At 34.7% G+C, this 13,922-nt stretch overlaps 1 protein-coding gene across 2 annotated transcripts in view; it reads left to right on the top strand.

The window, feature by feature from the left end:
* MCPH1 (microcephalin 1) overlaps nucleotides 1-13,922 on the top strand; it is a 123,567-nt gene that overhangs the window by 10,490 nt on the left and 99,155 nt on the right. The window contains exons 7-11 of one of the 2 annotated variants that reach the window (XM_087718979.1): nucleotides 546-620; nucleotides 2,976-3,932; nucleotides 9,756-9,865; nucleotides 11,270-11,307; nucleotides 13,353-13,515. In XM_087718979.1, the coding sequence (XP_087575105.1) occupies nucleotides 546-620; nucleotides 2,976-3,932; nucleotides 9,756-9,865; nucleotides 11,270-11,307; nucleotides 13,353-13,515 (1,343 nt within the window). The remainder of the gene's footprint in view (nucleotides 1-545; nucleotides 621-2,975; nucleotides 3,933-9,755; nucleotides 9,866-11,269; nucleotides 11,308-13,352; nucleotides 13,516-13,922) is intronic. The other variant, XM_087718980.1, reaches the window with a different exon arrangement.

The raw sequence follows: 13,922 nt of genomic DNA, 5'->3' as shown, positions 1-13,922 counted from the left end.
ATATTGTTTTGCATTAAAAATGTTCATATTGTTAATCTTAATTTTTTTTGCAATAGGTCTGAAAATAAAAAATTCTTTATTTCTGAGAAAGATTTTTTATTTATTTCCATGATAACTTGAACAATACAATCTTTGGGATGGAAAAGCTTTTTTCAATATTTTGGACTTTATTTGAATTTATTGACCTGAAATTGGAATTTATCAAGCTAACAAATGAATGTAGCCGTAAATAAATATTTTTAAAACCCTGACAATTTTGATTAGAGGAGATGTATCATTCAGATGATATATTAAGCTGAAGACTTATGGTTCCTTTTGTGTGATATTTTCCTAGCTATAGCGTGCTGAACTCTTAACCATTGCTTAGTATGGTGGCTTAATGCAATCCTCAGAATTTGTAGATTTTTAATACTAAAGCATCCAAAATAATAAAAGCACTGTAATGAAATGTTGACTCTATTGAATATGAAACTACATATTAATATTGGCCTTAAATGTCTTTAGAAATTGCTAACCCAACATAAATCTAATAATTCATATTTTAGCTTCACAGTTATCTCAGATGTCTGACGCTGATCCTGCTGTTGTATCTACAACTTCAACTTCAACATTGACTTCAGGTAAAACAAAACTTTAGAAATAAAATCTAAATGTCATTCAAAAATATTCACCGGTTATGTGTAATTGAATACAAAATAAATATTTTGAATGACCCTGTAGTGCTCTCTTAACAGATAAGGAATCTATGGAATATTTTATTGAAGAAAGATGCTGCTGTAAACAGTGCTAGTGCTCCTAGTATGTTTTATTGTTTTGATATTGCTAGTATTATTAAAAAGAGCACTACTAATACAATAATTATTAGAACATGGACATGTGTTTTTAGTTCTGTGTTTGAACTCTTGGGATCATGATTGCTGATCTGGAATTGATGTCTTGGCAATCACTTCTTGACTTAAATCTTGGTACCATTTAGACATATAGGACAGAACTTTCTCCCTATTTCTCTTCATGGTGCGGAATGATTACACTCACATTCTTCAGTTAACTAAAGCTTCCTATTTTATCCAAACATGGAAACTGATTGCCCAGTTTGGAGGAACACCAAAAAAAGATGGACGACATTAACAGCAGGGTTAGACAAAAGAAAGCAGTTCTCATGGACTGTCAAGGAGATTTATTTGATATGTGTCTTATTTCTGCCCAATGAGTTTTGGAACTATGTTCCTTCCCTAGGGCAATCTGCAAATATATAAAAACATTTAAATATGCTATTTACAAACATTTAAAGATATTTTAAAATAGAATAATTTTAAAATATCAAAATACCAAGGAAAACATCCAAATTTAATTGAATAACAATCTACAGCAGTGTAATAACTAAGCTGATCTTATTTTCTATACAATATGCATAGTTTAGTGCATATTGGCAAATAATTATTTGGCTTTTCAGGTTCCTTCTCTTCTGTCTTCAAGGTTGAAGGAAGGAAAATTGAAGTTTCTGTTCTGAAGTCATTTGTATGCACGAACCTAAACAAATTAGTTATAGTATAGGCATAAGCCAGTTTCAAAGCCCTTAATTCTTTGTCTCATTAACATATTGTTAGCATTATGTAACCATAGGCAATTAGAACCCAAGACTGCTTGAAACTGGAAGTTTACTCTGATTCAGATAACTAACCTTTGTATTAGTAAATTTCGTATGGGGTCATGTAAACAAGAAAACAATTGGTGGCACTGTCACCATATTGTATACCTATACCATATTATACCATATATTTTGGAGTATAAGAGACACCTTTTCCTCTCAAAAAAGAGGCTGAAAATCTGGGTGCGTCTTGTTCACTGAAAACAACATTTTTGGCCTCCTGAAATCCTGCCCCTTCCCCAAAATGGCCATGTATAGCCTTTAGGAGGCTTCCAGAGTGCTCCTGGGAGCTGGGCAGGGCAGAAATGAGTGAAAAATGGGCCATTTTTGCTCAATTTTGCCCCCCAGCCACCAGCAGCACTCTATAAGCCTCCTAAAGGCTTTGCATGCCCTTTTTTGACAAAAAACAGGCCTGTTTTTGCAAAAAATGGGGTGTTTTTTGCTCATTTCACCCCCTTCCCAGGGACATTCTACAAGCCTAAAGGCTATTCATGCCCGTTTTCGTGAAAAACGAGCCATTTTGGGGAGGTCTGCAAAGTGCAAAAACTTTTTTTAATTTGCCTCTTCAAAATCTTAGTGCGTCTTATACTCTGAAAAATATGGTGATTTTTTTTTTGAAGTTTATATTTTAAAAATGCAAATACAAAACTTTCCCCCCCCCCAAATTAAACAGAAAAATATTGAAAACCTAACATAATACACATATTATCCCCTCTAATTGAATACTGATTAATATATAAATGATTCAATTCATTATGCCTGAACTCCTTATCGTCATCCCTTGTCTTTAATTAAATATATCGATATATATATTTGATTTTCAAACAAAAATATTTCAGGACTAATTGGGCTTATTTCAAATAAAAATATGCTGCTACAGTTACATAGAAAACTTTTATTTTTGTAGAAAAACAATTAATGTAAATAATGTAATATTCACCCACTAATGCTCCACAGAAGTGGTGGACGTTAACTATGAGTCCCTTAATTTCTACTTGAGAGTAGCCAAAGTATGGAAGAACAAATCAAGTGTGACAATTTTATTTTTACTGACAAAATATTTGCAAAGGGAATGTCACAAGTATGCCAGAGTGATTGATGAACCTCTCTTCAAACCAGTGAACAAGTTATATCTTTGGAACCTTGTAGAAATATTTCAGGGGATGTCCTGTTCCCAAGTACCTGTATATGTATGCATAGCCATTTCCCTTCTCTTTGCTGGTAGTCCATTTCAAATGTTTTATCTTACTCTACTTTTTTTTATTCATATTCACTTTTTTTTTTTAAAAAGATGTGCTTTTCAATAATGAATTGTTTCTGATTACAGAACTTGAGAATAATCGCCTTTTAAATTCAAGTTTTGCCAATTTGGTTGGAAGTCCTGAAACCAAGAACCTTGGAAAGAAATCAATCAACTATTTATCTAATACTGAAAATGTGATGGATGTTTCCAGAGCTGAATTATATACTTCTTCTGATTCCCCAAGTGACTCTCAACACACAGGCCTAAAGCGATTGAGTGGTAAAGATTTACATAAAAATTCAATCCTACCTAATGACAAAGGATGTGATCAAAAGTCAATAATTGATATGCCTTCTACTCCAGAATGCAAAGATGGTATTGACTGGTTTTTAGCCATTGATGATAATCCCCTTCCTCAGGTGAAAAATGTGGACCATACAGTTTCTGTTGAAAATCTGGTCCATTGTGAATTTACTGAAAATATCAACAGTTCTGAGAATGACTTTTCTTCAGTTAATCTAATTGATATTCCAGTAACGACTAAAGACTCTTCTCTTTGTAAACAACGAAAATATAGAAGGAAATCAAGCCTTAGACTGAAGTCTTCTATATCACATGATAAAGAACCTCAGAATGATTTCTTAGTTGCATTGCTTACTCCAATTAAGTCTGCTAAAGATCAAGATCCTTCTTTTGAAGATTGTTTTTCATCTTCTAACTTTACTAATAAAATAAGACTTCTTCCATGTCAGCAAAAGTTACAGAATGACAAGGAAATTAAGTATAATTCTCCCAGAAGCAAATTAGAAGGTATATGCCAAAATTCTAGTCCAGTAGCTACAAGTCACAACAGAAAGAGGAGAAGAGTGACTGAAATTACTGAGGATGCAGTTAGTGAGCCCAAGCTATCTACATTTCTTCAAAGGAGAAAAACAGGTGTAAATTGTACATCAAACACTGAAAGTGGAAACACAGTAGAAACGTCAGACTGTTTTTTAAATTCTAACATTCGGGAACAGATCACAACCAGTTCTACAGCTGGTAAGTTGTTATTGAAAGATAATTGTCCAGCAAAATAACACCCAGAATTATTTTAAATGTCTGAAAACCTTCATTCTAAAATATAATTGACTACAGAGGTATTTTTAGAATCTCATTTAGAAAAAGGAAATACCGTATTTTTGGAGTATAAGACGCACCTTTTTTCCTCAAAAAAGAGGCTGAAAATCTAGGTGCATCTTATACACCGAATACAGCATTTTTTTGCTTCTTGAAGCCGCCCCCCCCCCCTTCACAAAAATGGATGTGCAAGAAAGCTCTTATAGAGGCTTTCAGAGAGTTGCTGGGGGCTGGGGCGGACAAAAATGAGCAAAGAATGGGCCATTTTTTGCCCCACCCAGCCGCCAGCAGCACTCTATAAGCCTCCATAAGGCTATGCATGCAATTCTTTTGGTCGTTTTAAGCCCCCACACACATCCAGGAGCACTCTGCAAGCCACCCCAAGGCTATTCATGCCTCTTTTTTTAAAGAAACGGGCCGTTTTTGAGAGGTTTGCAGAATGTAAAAACTTTTTTTCCCCTTTCAGAAAGCTCTTTAGTTAGAGTGATTGATGAGAATTAGATTGATCAAGTGCTGTGCCAGCAGAAACAAGTCTTAGGTGCTGCAAGTTGTCAGTGATTTCCTTCTCCAGCACATGGATAAATACACCTGGAAACATCTACCAACCTACCTACCTACTGTATTTCTCTCTCTCTCTCTCTCCCTCGATCTACCTACCGTCTCTCTCCCTACCTATCTACTGTATTTCTCTCTATCTTTCTCCCTACCTATCTACACCCTCTCTCTCTCTCTCTCCCTACCTACCTACTATATTTCTCTCTCTGTCTCTCCCACTCTATTTACCTACCTACTTTTTTTATTTGCCTCTTCAAAACCTTGGTGCATCTTATACTCCGAAAAATACGGTACTCTATGCATACAAATATTTATTCTATGTATAGAATATTTTTCTAACTTTATTTTAAAAAACTCAAAGATACAGTTTAAATATACGGAAGGAAAAAAATAGTGAAAATTTTTTATATGTGTCTGATGATAGGATATTATTGAATACTTAATATTTTATCCATATAATTTCATGTTGGTTCCCCATGTAGCCACAGTTTAACCAGTGTTAATAAGAATTTTGAAGTACCTGTTTGAAATACAGTATAGCAAAATTTTACTGCAGCCACAAAGTTATTAACTGGAAATTTTTAAAAAAATACAGTTTGAAAATTTACAGCTCTAAAAGAAGGACAATTCATATGAAGAAGACTACATTTAAGTTTTATGGACATTTTGCTGAACAAATGAAAATTAGAAATTCTAACTTTAAATTCTTAAAATCTTATCTAAGAATCTCAAAAATGAGTATACTGAAAATTTGTGAATATTGTTATTTTATTCCTGAAAATCACTGAAACAAAGGCAGTATAGGCTTAATATGTCTGTAGACTCAATGAGGTTTTCATTACTGGAAAGCATACCTGATGATGTGATTTTTTTTACAATAGTAATGCTGCTGTCTAGTAAATATATTCTGCATCTTAAAATACTCATTAAAAAGGTTCATTCTATAAAATCTACTTATAAAGTATTAGAAAAAAGTTATGTACAAAAATTTCAGGTTTAATGTCTGAGTATTTTTAACAGATGTTAAATAAATTATGAGAATAACTCATGTTTGGCTTTCTAAATATAACAATGTCTTTTTGCTGATGCATCTAAAATAATGATCTGTGAATACAGTGTCTTACAATGCCTGAATTTCAAGAAAGATGTGTGTGTATAGATGTATGAAGCACAAACTATGGGGAAGTCTTATTTGATGTTCAGAAAGTTAAATAAAATTTTAAATAATTTTCAATAAAAATATATGAAGGCCCGGTCTACTGAAAAGAATTACTGTATTCTTTTGATTCAGTTACATATTGAATGATCTTGGTTCTCTGCAGGAATTAACTGGTGAAGTAGGTTCTCTGTTATAAAATGATAGCTTTATTCTGTAGCATTCTCAGCTTTTGGAGAATTCATTTCATATTCAATCTTTTGTCTAAGAGATGCGAAGCGTTTCATAATTAGATTAGCGACATCAGCTTTCAGGTGGATTTCTGGAGTTTGGTAAAAAAAAAGTCTTGCTGTCATACATATCTATTTGGTGATATTCCTTTAAAGGAGAAAGCTCTTCACTGCTTATGCACTTGATTGCTCAGCGTTCCACGGGCTGCAAAATTTAGTGAACTGTAATGTGTTTCCACATAACTGAGCCAAGGACTACAACAGATTGTAATGTTATAGTCTAATTCTGTGCATGTTTATTCAAACTAAATTAAACTCAGGATCTTGACATAGATCAGTTAATAAGTACAGATTGGATTATATGAGTCTTCAGTTAGCTAGGTTCTATTTCATCTAAAATCAAAGGTTAGTCAGAATTGAAATCTGATTTACGTATGGAAATTAAAACTTGGTTGTTTTATCTATTAATGTCAATCTATTGCGGTGTTTGTCAACCTTGTCAACTTGAAGATGTCCGGACTTCAACTCCCAGAATTCCCCAGCCAGCGAATGCTGGCTGGGGAATTCTGGGAGTTGAAGTCCGGACATCTTCAAGTTGACAAGGTTGACAAACACTGATCTATTGCTATGAGTTACACTGATTGTAACCTTTAACTATGAAAATAATACATTTATTCTGGTCAGTATAGGAACCAATAATCATTCAGGATTGTAGTGTTTACTTTAGATGCATTTTCTTAGTTTAATGTAATAAAAACTGACCTCAGGATTTCTTCACGTATCATTCTAGAAGAATTGTAGACACGTAACTTTTTATATTGGACTGAATACACAGAACCAGGAGTGGCAGAAGAGCTCCATTCTGTATATGTAATACTTGATCTAATATACATATTATGACTGCATGGAATCTCATATGTAAGATAGAATACTGCTGCTCATGTTTCAAACAAAATTAAGACAGGCTTCTCACAAGCATAGTATATCTGGTTGTTAAAGCAGCCACATCTTTCTTTTAGGCTATAGAAACTTGGGGAGGGGGGGGGGAGAGATACTGTAGCTCTGTAATAAGTAGCAGAGAAGTGGTGTCTTGTGCAAATTTTAAAGCAATACTTCTGAACTATTTTTTTGCATGGTTAATACATGTGTTACTATTCAGTCTGGGCATAAAATATAAATTATTTCCTTACCAGAAGCACCAATATTTTAACTCATTTATAAATTTATTATAAATATTTTGTAAATATCTGCTTGGATATAAAATGTGATTTATTTTCTATGTAGTGTATTGCTATTTAGATATTTTGCATTAATAAAAGTATAGATGGGAAATGTGTTTATTTGAACTGTGTGCATTATTGTACTATAGAGAATGTACATGCTGTCTTTACTACCAGCAAATCCAGGGCAATGGGTCCTATATTCATTGAAGCCAAAGTTTAAATTCCAATGATGTTATAGATTTGTTTTCCTGGACAGCTCTTGATATTTTAAAAAAAACGCATCATGCATTGGGAGAGAAGTACTGCTGTTTTTATGACACGCCATTTTAATTACTCTACATGTAGCATTATTTGCTGAACATGTACTTTTTAGTCAATGTAATATCAAATTCAATAAACTACAACTTAATATGTACATCTGTACATGATTTGTGGGCCTGCTGGAATCTAGATTTTACATTTCTAATCTAATAGTCTTTTTAATGGCAATAGTAGGACTCTAAATCACTTCATTTATTTGTCATTTATTTGTCATCATTGCCCTAGTATCAGTTCACAAGATTATGTGTGAATTAAATGTCCTCATTAGCTATAGTTGCCATTACCAAAGTTGATTGTAAGACTTACCTGGCACATTTTATAGTGATCAGCAATGGAGACATGTTTTTCCATGTTTCTTTATATTACAAAGTCCCATAAAAGGATTAATAATGCATTTCCTTTTTGGCACAGTGTTAATATCAAATTTTGGCTAGAATTTGAAAAACGCCAGTTCCCAGATGCAGCTTAGCACTTTATCAACAACTATGTTTTTATATAAGAGTTTTCTTGTAGAGGTGAAGCATATCTCAGTGTTTAAAGCTTGCTTATATTTGCATTAAAAATCAACGTGTACTTGGAGTTTGGGAAAGCAATTCCAAAATAGACTCTTAAAAGTTAATGTGGCCAAATCATGCCTAGAAAATGCCATACTACTGATATTGTTTTCACTGGCTGTGATCCCTTCATTTATACCATCCTAATCTTAGAATATCCATGTACAATATAAGCTTTTTTCCCCTATTTTCTTTCTCCCCCATTTTCTTGCAGCCTAAAAGGGTAGTTATAGAAGTGTTTAATACATTTTAAGGGTAGTTATAGAAGTGCTTAATACATTTTGAGTTTTAAAAAAAGTTGTTCCGAGATGATATTCATAGGTATGAATAGATATGAATAGATATTTAACAATACTACAGATATGTTCATATCTACAGTATAGCTAGAGTAGAGTGACTTTTCTTACTTCATGGTATATTAGGGCACATACCTCTCTTTTTGTGCCAAGAGATCTTATATCAGGAAATCTGATGTTCACATCAGTTTTTCCCATCCAGCCAAAGACTTCATTATATATTCCATAAAGCTCAGGCTACTGTCATGTTACATGTTGTAATAACTATGTTTTATCTGTTAGTTGATGGAAATAAGATTGAATATGGCCTGAAGATAGTGAGCAGCCATGTATGAACGCAGCTATAACTAACACTGAATTTAAGAGCAGGCATCTTAGAATTCAAATAATACATGTGAAGTATATGTATTATAGAGGTGTGTAGCTCTATAAAATGTTCTGAATAAGTTGCTTTGAAGTAGATTTGGTTTGAAACTGAACAGAAACATTTCCAGAAAGATCTAAATAGTTGTTTCGAACTGTAAACAATTCAACTTTAAAATACTTTGTCCGTCACTGCTGTTTCAATTTCAAGGGAGTTTGTTTCTAGTAGTATAAAGTTGCAGCATGAAAATCTAACAAAGTTCTGCCATGAAAAGTTTTGAAGATGCAATAAACTGTGAGAATAATCTTGGTGCAATCTGTGGAAAACTCTGCTGGTTTGCCTGCCATAAAGATAAATAAAAGGAAATATTCATTTTTAAAATTCAAATTAGGATCTGTAAAAAATCAATATGAAAGGTGACTTTTTGAAAGATATTACATATCTAAAATGATTTTTAAAATGTTTACTTAGAACTGCAATTACTGTATTTTTCGGAGTATAAGATGTACTCCCCCCCTAAAAGAGACTGAAAATTTGGATGCGTCTTATACTCAGAATGAACTTTTAAAAGCTTTTTTTCCAGTCCTAGTAAGGCGCTAACGAGTGAAGCAATCTTCCGGGTTTCCCCAGCTTTTCTCATTGCTTCTCTCTCCGACAATCAGCTGTGCTTTAGAAGCTGTTTTTTTATCCCCAACCAGGGGATAAAAGGCGTGTGCATGCGCTCTCAAAACCAGCAAACCTATGTGCTGAAGCTGACCAGGCTGAGGATGCTAGCCAGAAGCTACCTGGTAGGCAGAATTTTTTTTTCCTATTTTCCTTTCCAAAACTAAGGTGCATCTTATATTCTGAAAAATACGGTACTCTTTTTTTAGAGAAGCCATACAATGTAGAGAAAACACAAAAAACAAGGAACTGTGCCTGATTATGAAAAATATACAGCAACAATGCATTGTCTTAATTGCAATGCAATTGTCTTAATACCTGGACAGCATTTAGATTTTTCATAGTATGGATTAGGATTAATTCTGAATGGATCTGGTTTTTAGATAATGCCAGATTTTCAACGACTGATGCCAAAAACACTGCTTGTGAACCTTTGGGGAGCCATGTGAATGAGCCTGATAGGAAATTAAAGATGACTAGGAGAATTGAAAAGGTGAGTTGGTACAGGATGGCTGTAAGACCAGCAGAAGGAAGTGCCTATCATTTATTCTTTTTCCCAGGTTCAGTGATGTCTTTTTGTGTCAGGTCTGGGCCGACCATACATTCTGCAGATGTAGATGGGAACCATAAAATCTAATGTTTAGTGGACACAAAATCATAGCAAACCACTGAATAGCTAATCTACCCAGAGGGAGAACATGATTGGACAAGCTACTCTGAACTCTGCAGCATTTTATTACATATTCTTAGAATTGAAGCTTTCTGGATAAATATATTTGTAAAACCAACATTTGATTTGGCAGAACACAGTGTGCCATGCTACAGCCATGAAATGGATCCTATACTTTATAATCATTTTATTTTTCTGTAAGTCAAGTATTGGAGTGTTCAGAGCCATCGTCAGCCACCTTAATAGCAGGAGGGTTTTCACCTAAACTAAAGATTGTCTTTTCACCCATCCACTCACTCTCCTGTCTAATTCATGGAAACAAAAATTCATTAAACTCCAATGAGTAGCGTCAAGTTTTTAAGAAGCATCTGTCACAAGACATTTCGTCTTCTACCGTAGTATGTGGATTTATTCTTCTCAAGGTCAATCAAATGATCTGTTTATTTACCATACAGACCTTTCCACATGGTTGAAATCTAAGCAGTGTGTTTAGGTAGAACATTGTATTCTTTGAGTAGTTGGAAGAACTACTGTTATTATTGAAGAAATGCCATGTCTATAATTTGCATGTACTGAATTCTGTATAGCTTTTCAGCAGTCTAGTTACGGAAGATATAGCGCATCATTTTACAATAATAAAATAAAATGAGCTTCACATATGGGGAAAGATTTTACAAATTTCAGAAAGCCAATTCTATTTGATGCATTTAGAATATTCAATTAGAATGGGTGAATCTTTACTGTAAATCGTGGACACAAATATTTGCAGTTAAAGCATAATTCATGTTGAATTATCTTAGATAGCTATAGATTAAAACTACTAGACCATCAAAGCTATTTTCCAGCAATAGTCTTTTGTTCAGGTGACCCTACCATCTTTATAATACACTGTTTTTACAACGTTCTTTCTTCCCTACTAAATGTTGAAGAAAATATGTTCAAGGATCATAGAAGTGTTTTTTATGTTTAGCAATGAGAGATATACAGTGGTACCCTCTAACTTTGCAGCAGAGAATTGAGGGCTACTCAGGAATTCCATACATGAAGATACCCTTCATGTGTACAAAGGATTCCTTCATGCGAGTGTGCTTACGACAAGAAGCTACAGTTTGCTTTCTAAATGTTGAGATCTATGAAAAAGCTTTAATCTTTGCAGGATTTAGATTTCATCAGAATTGGACAAACAAATATGTTGATTTATTTTTCCTTCTTTCTTTAAATCTTTAGCCTTTGAGAACATTAGTCATGACAAGCATGACCCCTGAGTAAGTACCAGGTATTGTGATTATGTTTCTATGTACATATATTTTCATATCTTTGTCATTCATAAAACTGCCTTCTTCGTCTAGTATCCCCCAATGTTTGGATTTCAACTTCCTAAAATCTGAGCCAATGTGGCCTCTAATACAGGCCTTTGGCAACATTTGGGAAACAACACTTCCATTAATAGCTTACATTTGTATGCTACTATCAGAAAAATATAGACATAGACAGACTTCAATCCCTAGGATTCAAATTAGCTTTGGATCAGTGGTGGGTTCTTACCGGTTCAGCCAAATGGGTAGTGGTTTGGATCACTGGAACATGGATCCATGAGCATGGATCACTGGAACTGGCAGCAACCAAGGACTGCCATGCCCCTGAACTGGTTCCCCGTGTTCCCATCTTGTTTTTCAGTTCTGCACATGCACAGAACATTTTTTTTTTCATTTTTAACATTTTGCGCATGCACAGACCTATTTATGGTTGACTGCATGTGCGCAGAGTGCGCGAACGCAAAATTGTACCCGCCCCAAACCGGCAGTAATGCTGGCAGCAACCCACCCCTGCTTTGGATATTTAGTATACATTTTCTAAGTGTCTTAAAACACATCATATTAATAATTTTAATTACTTGAAATCATTTTTAAGAGGAATGAGTAAAATATTGTTAGCATAGAGATACTATATGTAGGAAACAGAACAAGTTTTTTACAATCTGCTGTATGATGAAATAATGCATGCTTACTCAGAACTGCATTCACTGGGTGCTGTTCCTTATTAACTCTGCTTCAAATTGCCGTATGGAATAAGCTTATTTATGTAAATGAAATTCGTGTGTGTGTGTGTTGCATTTGTGCTGATAAATAAATAAAGGGAGACTAGTATAGATCTATTTCAAGCTATTTAGGTCTCATCAGCTAGCCATACCCTTACTGGGAATCGAACACAAATGTAACAAAGGCAACATTAAAAATAATAGCTTTCTGTCTGGATGGTCTCTTGTGATGAGCCGATAGACAGAGAAAGGAAGCAGTATGCTTCCTCCCATATTTGGGCATACCAGGGGTTGTGACACAATACATGCATGTATGTATGTATGTATGTGTATATATATATATGTGTGTGTGTGTGTGTATGTATGTGTGTGTGTGTATGTATGTGTGTGTGTGTATATGTGTGTGTGTGTGTGTGTGTGTGTATATACATACATACATACATACATACATACACAATTCAAATATCAAATTAATAACAGCATCTACCATTCTGCTATCCTGTCTCAGTAGTCACCATCAAATCCCACATGTTCTCTCAATAGCATTTTTACCATTTTTATGGTTTTCCCATGGGAGCAAAATGGAGGCCAACAGGAGAGTGTTATTTCCTCCAGAGAGAAACATTAATCTCGAGACCACCACCCCTCAATATACATCATGAAAAAGAGCACCTTAAACATTCTTTCCTGGGAAGAACAGATAAGAGCTGCGTCCTACTTATAATGGATAGGATGCTTCTACTTGGAGACACATGGAAGCCAAGCCATCTGGTTTAAAACTAGGACTTTGAATTTGATCCAGAATCTTTATCGGAAAACAGTATAGCTTTCAGAAGATTAGTGTCATCTAATTCTTACTTGATAATAGGTAGGCTGCTAGATTCAGATTTGATTCATTTTCAAAGAGATATAAGTTTAGCTTGAAGGGGATAAATTACCATGAAGTTTTATTGTAGACCCCTGATTAAGTAAATATGTGCAAAACATTCAACTATGGGAGCCTTCTGACTCCTGAAACATCTGTTCCAACCTCATTAGAAATATCTCAACATCAAATAGGGATGTCCCAAACACCATTTTACAGCTAGAAATAGTTCATTGCTGAGGTCAGTCTACTTTCCATGAAGTAGACCCAAAATAAACATACCTTTGGGGCATTTTAATCTTTTGTAGGTACCTCTTATAATAATGTTTATATTGTAACTATCAAATTAATCATGTCTGTAGAAGTGTAACAAGTTATTAAGGTCTGGTCTCTGTTTCTTCTTAAAGGATGCAGAAAATAACTCTGCAGGTGCTGAAGAAGCTGGGTGGTTTTCTGACTTCTAATGAAGTATGCAAAAATACAAGTCATGTAATTGCAGGGAGCCCCCGCCGGACTTTAAATATACTTATGGGAATTGCTCGAGGCTGCTGGATTGTCTGTTACGATTGGGTAAGTAATACAGTAATTCTTTTTTCATTATCTGGTGACATTAATGGTAAATGAATATATGTGGTACACAGTGTGAAATATTAACATGTTCCTGTTAATCAAGGTTGCATAAGTTCATTAAGTGTCGGCTGGCAGACCCCCGGAGGAGAGCCTTCTCTGTGGCTGCTCCGACCCTTTGAAATCAGCTGCCCCCAGAGGTCCAGACCTTGCCCACTCTCATGGCCTTCAGGAAAGCTGTTAAAACCTGGCTGATCCGGCAGGCCTGGGGCTGTTGACCTTATTGTTAAGGTCCAGCCCCGATTAGAATGGATGCGTGTTGTGAATTTTTAAACTCCTCTTTTATTTTTATTTTCTTTTTTCTTTTTCCTCTCTGTAAGCTGCCCGGAGTCCTCCGGGATTGGGCGGCC

This window comes from Thamnophis sirtalis, unplaced genomic scaffold (genome assembly GCF_051295495.1).
Source record: "Thamnophis sirtalis isolate CommonGarterSnake01/CBP01778 unplaced genomic scaffold, rThaSir2_p1.2 scaffold_6, whole genome shotgun sequence".
In the NCBI taxonomy this organism is placed as follows: Eukaryota; Metazoa; Chordata; class Lepidosauria; order Squamata; family Natricidae; genus Thamnophis; species Thamnophis sirtalis.
Note: the sequence above shows the minus strand (reverse complement) of the source record. Positions and strands in the feature narration are given on the sequence as shown.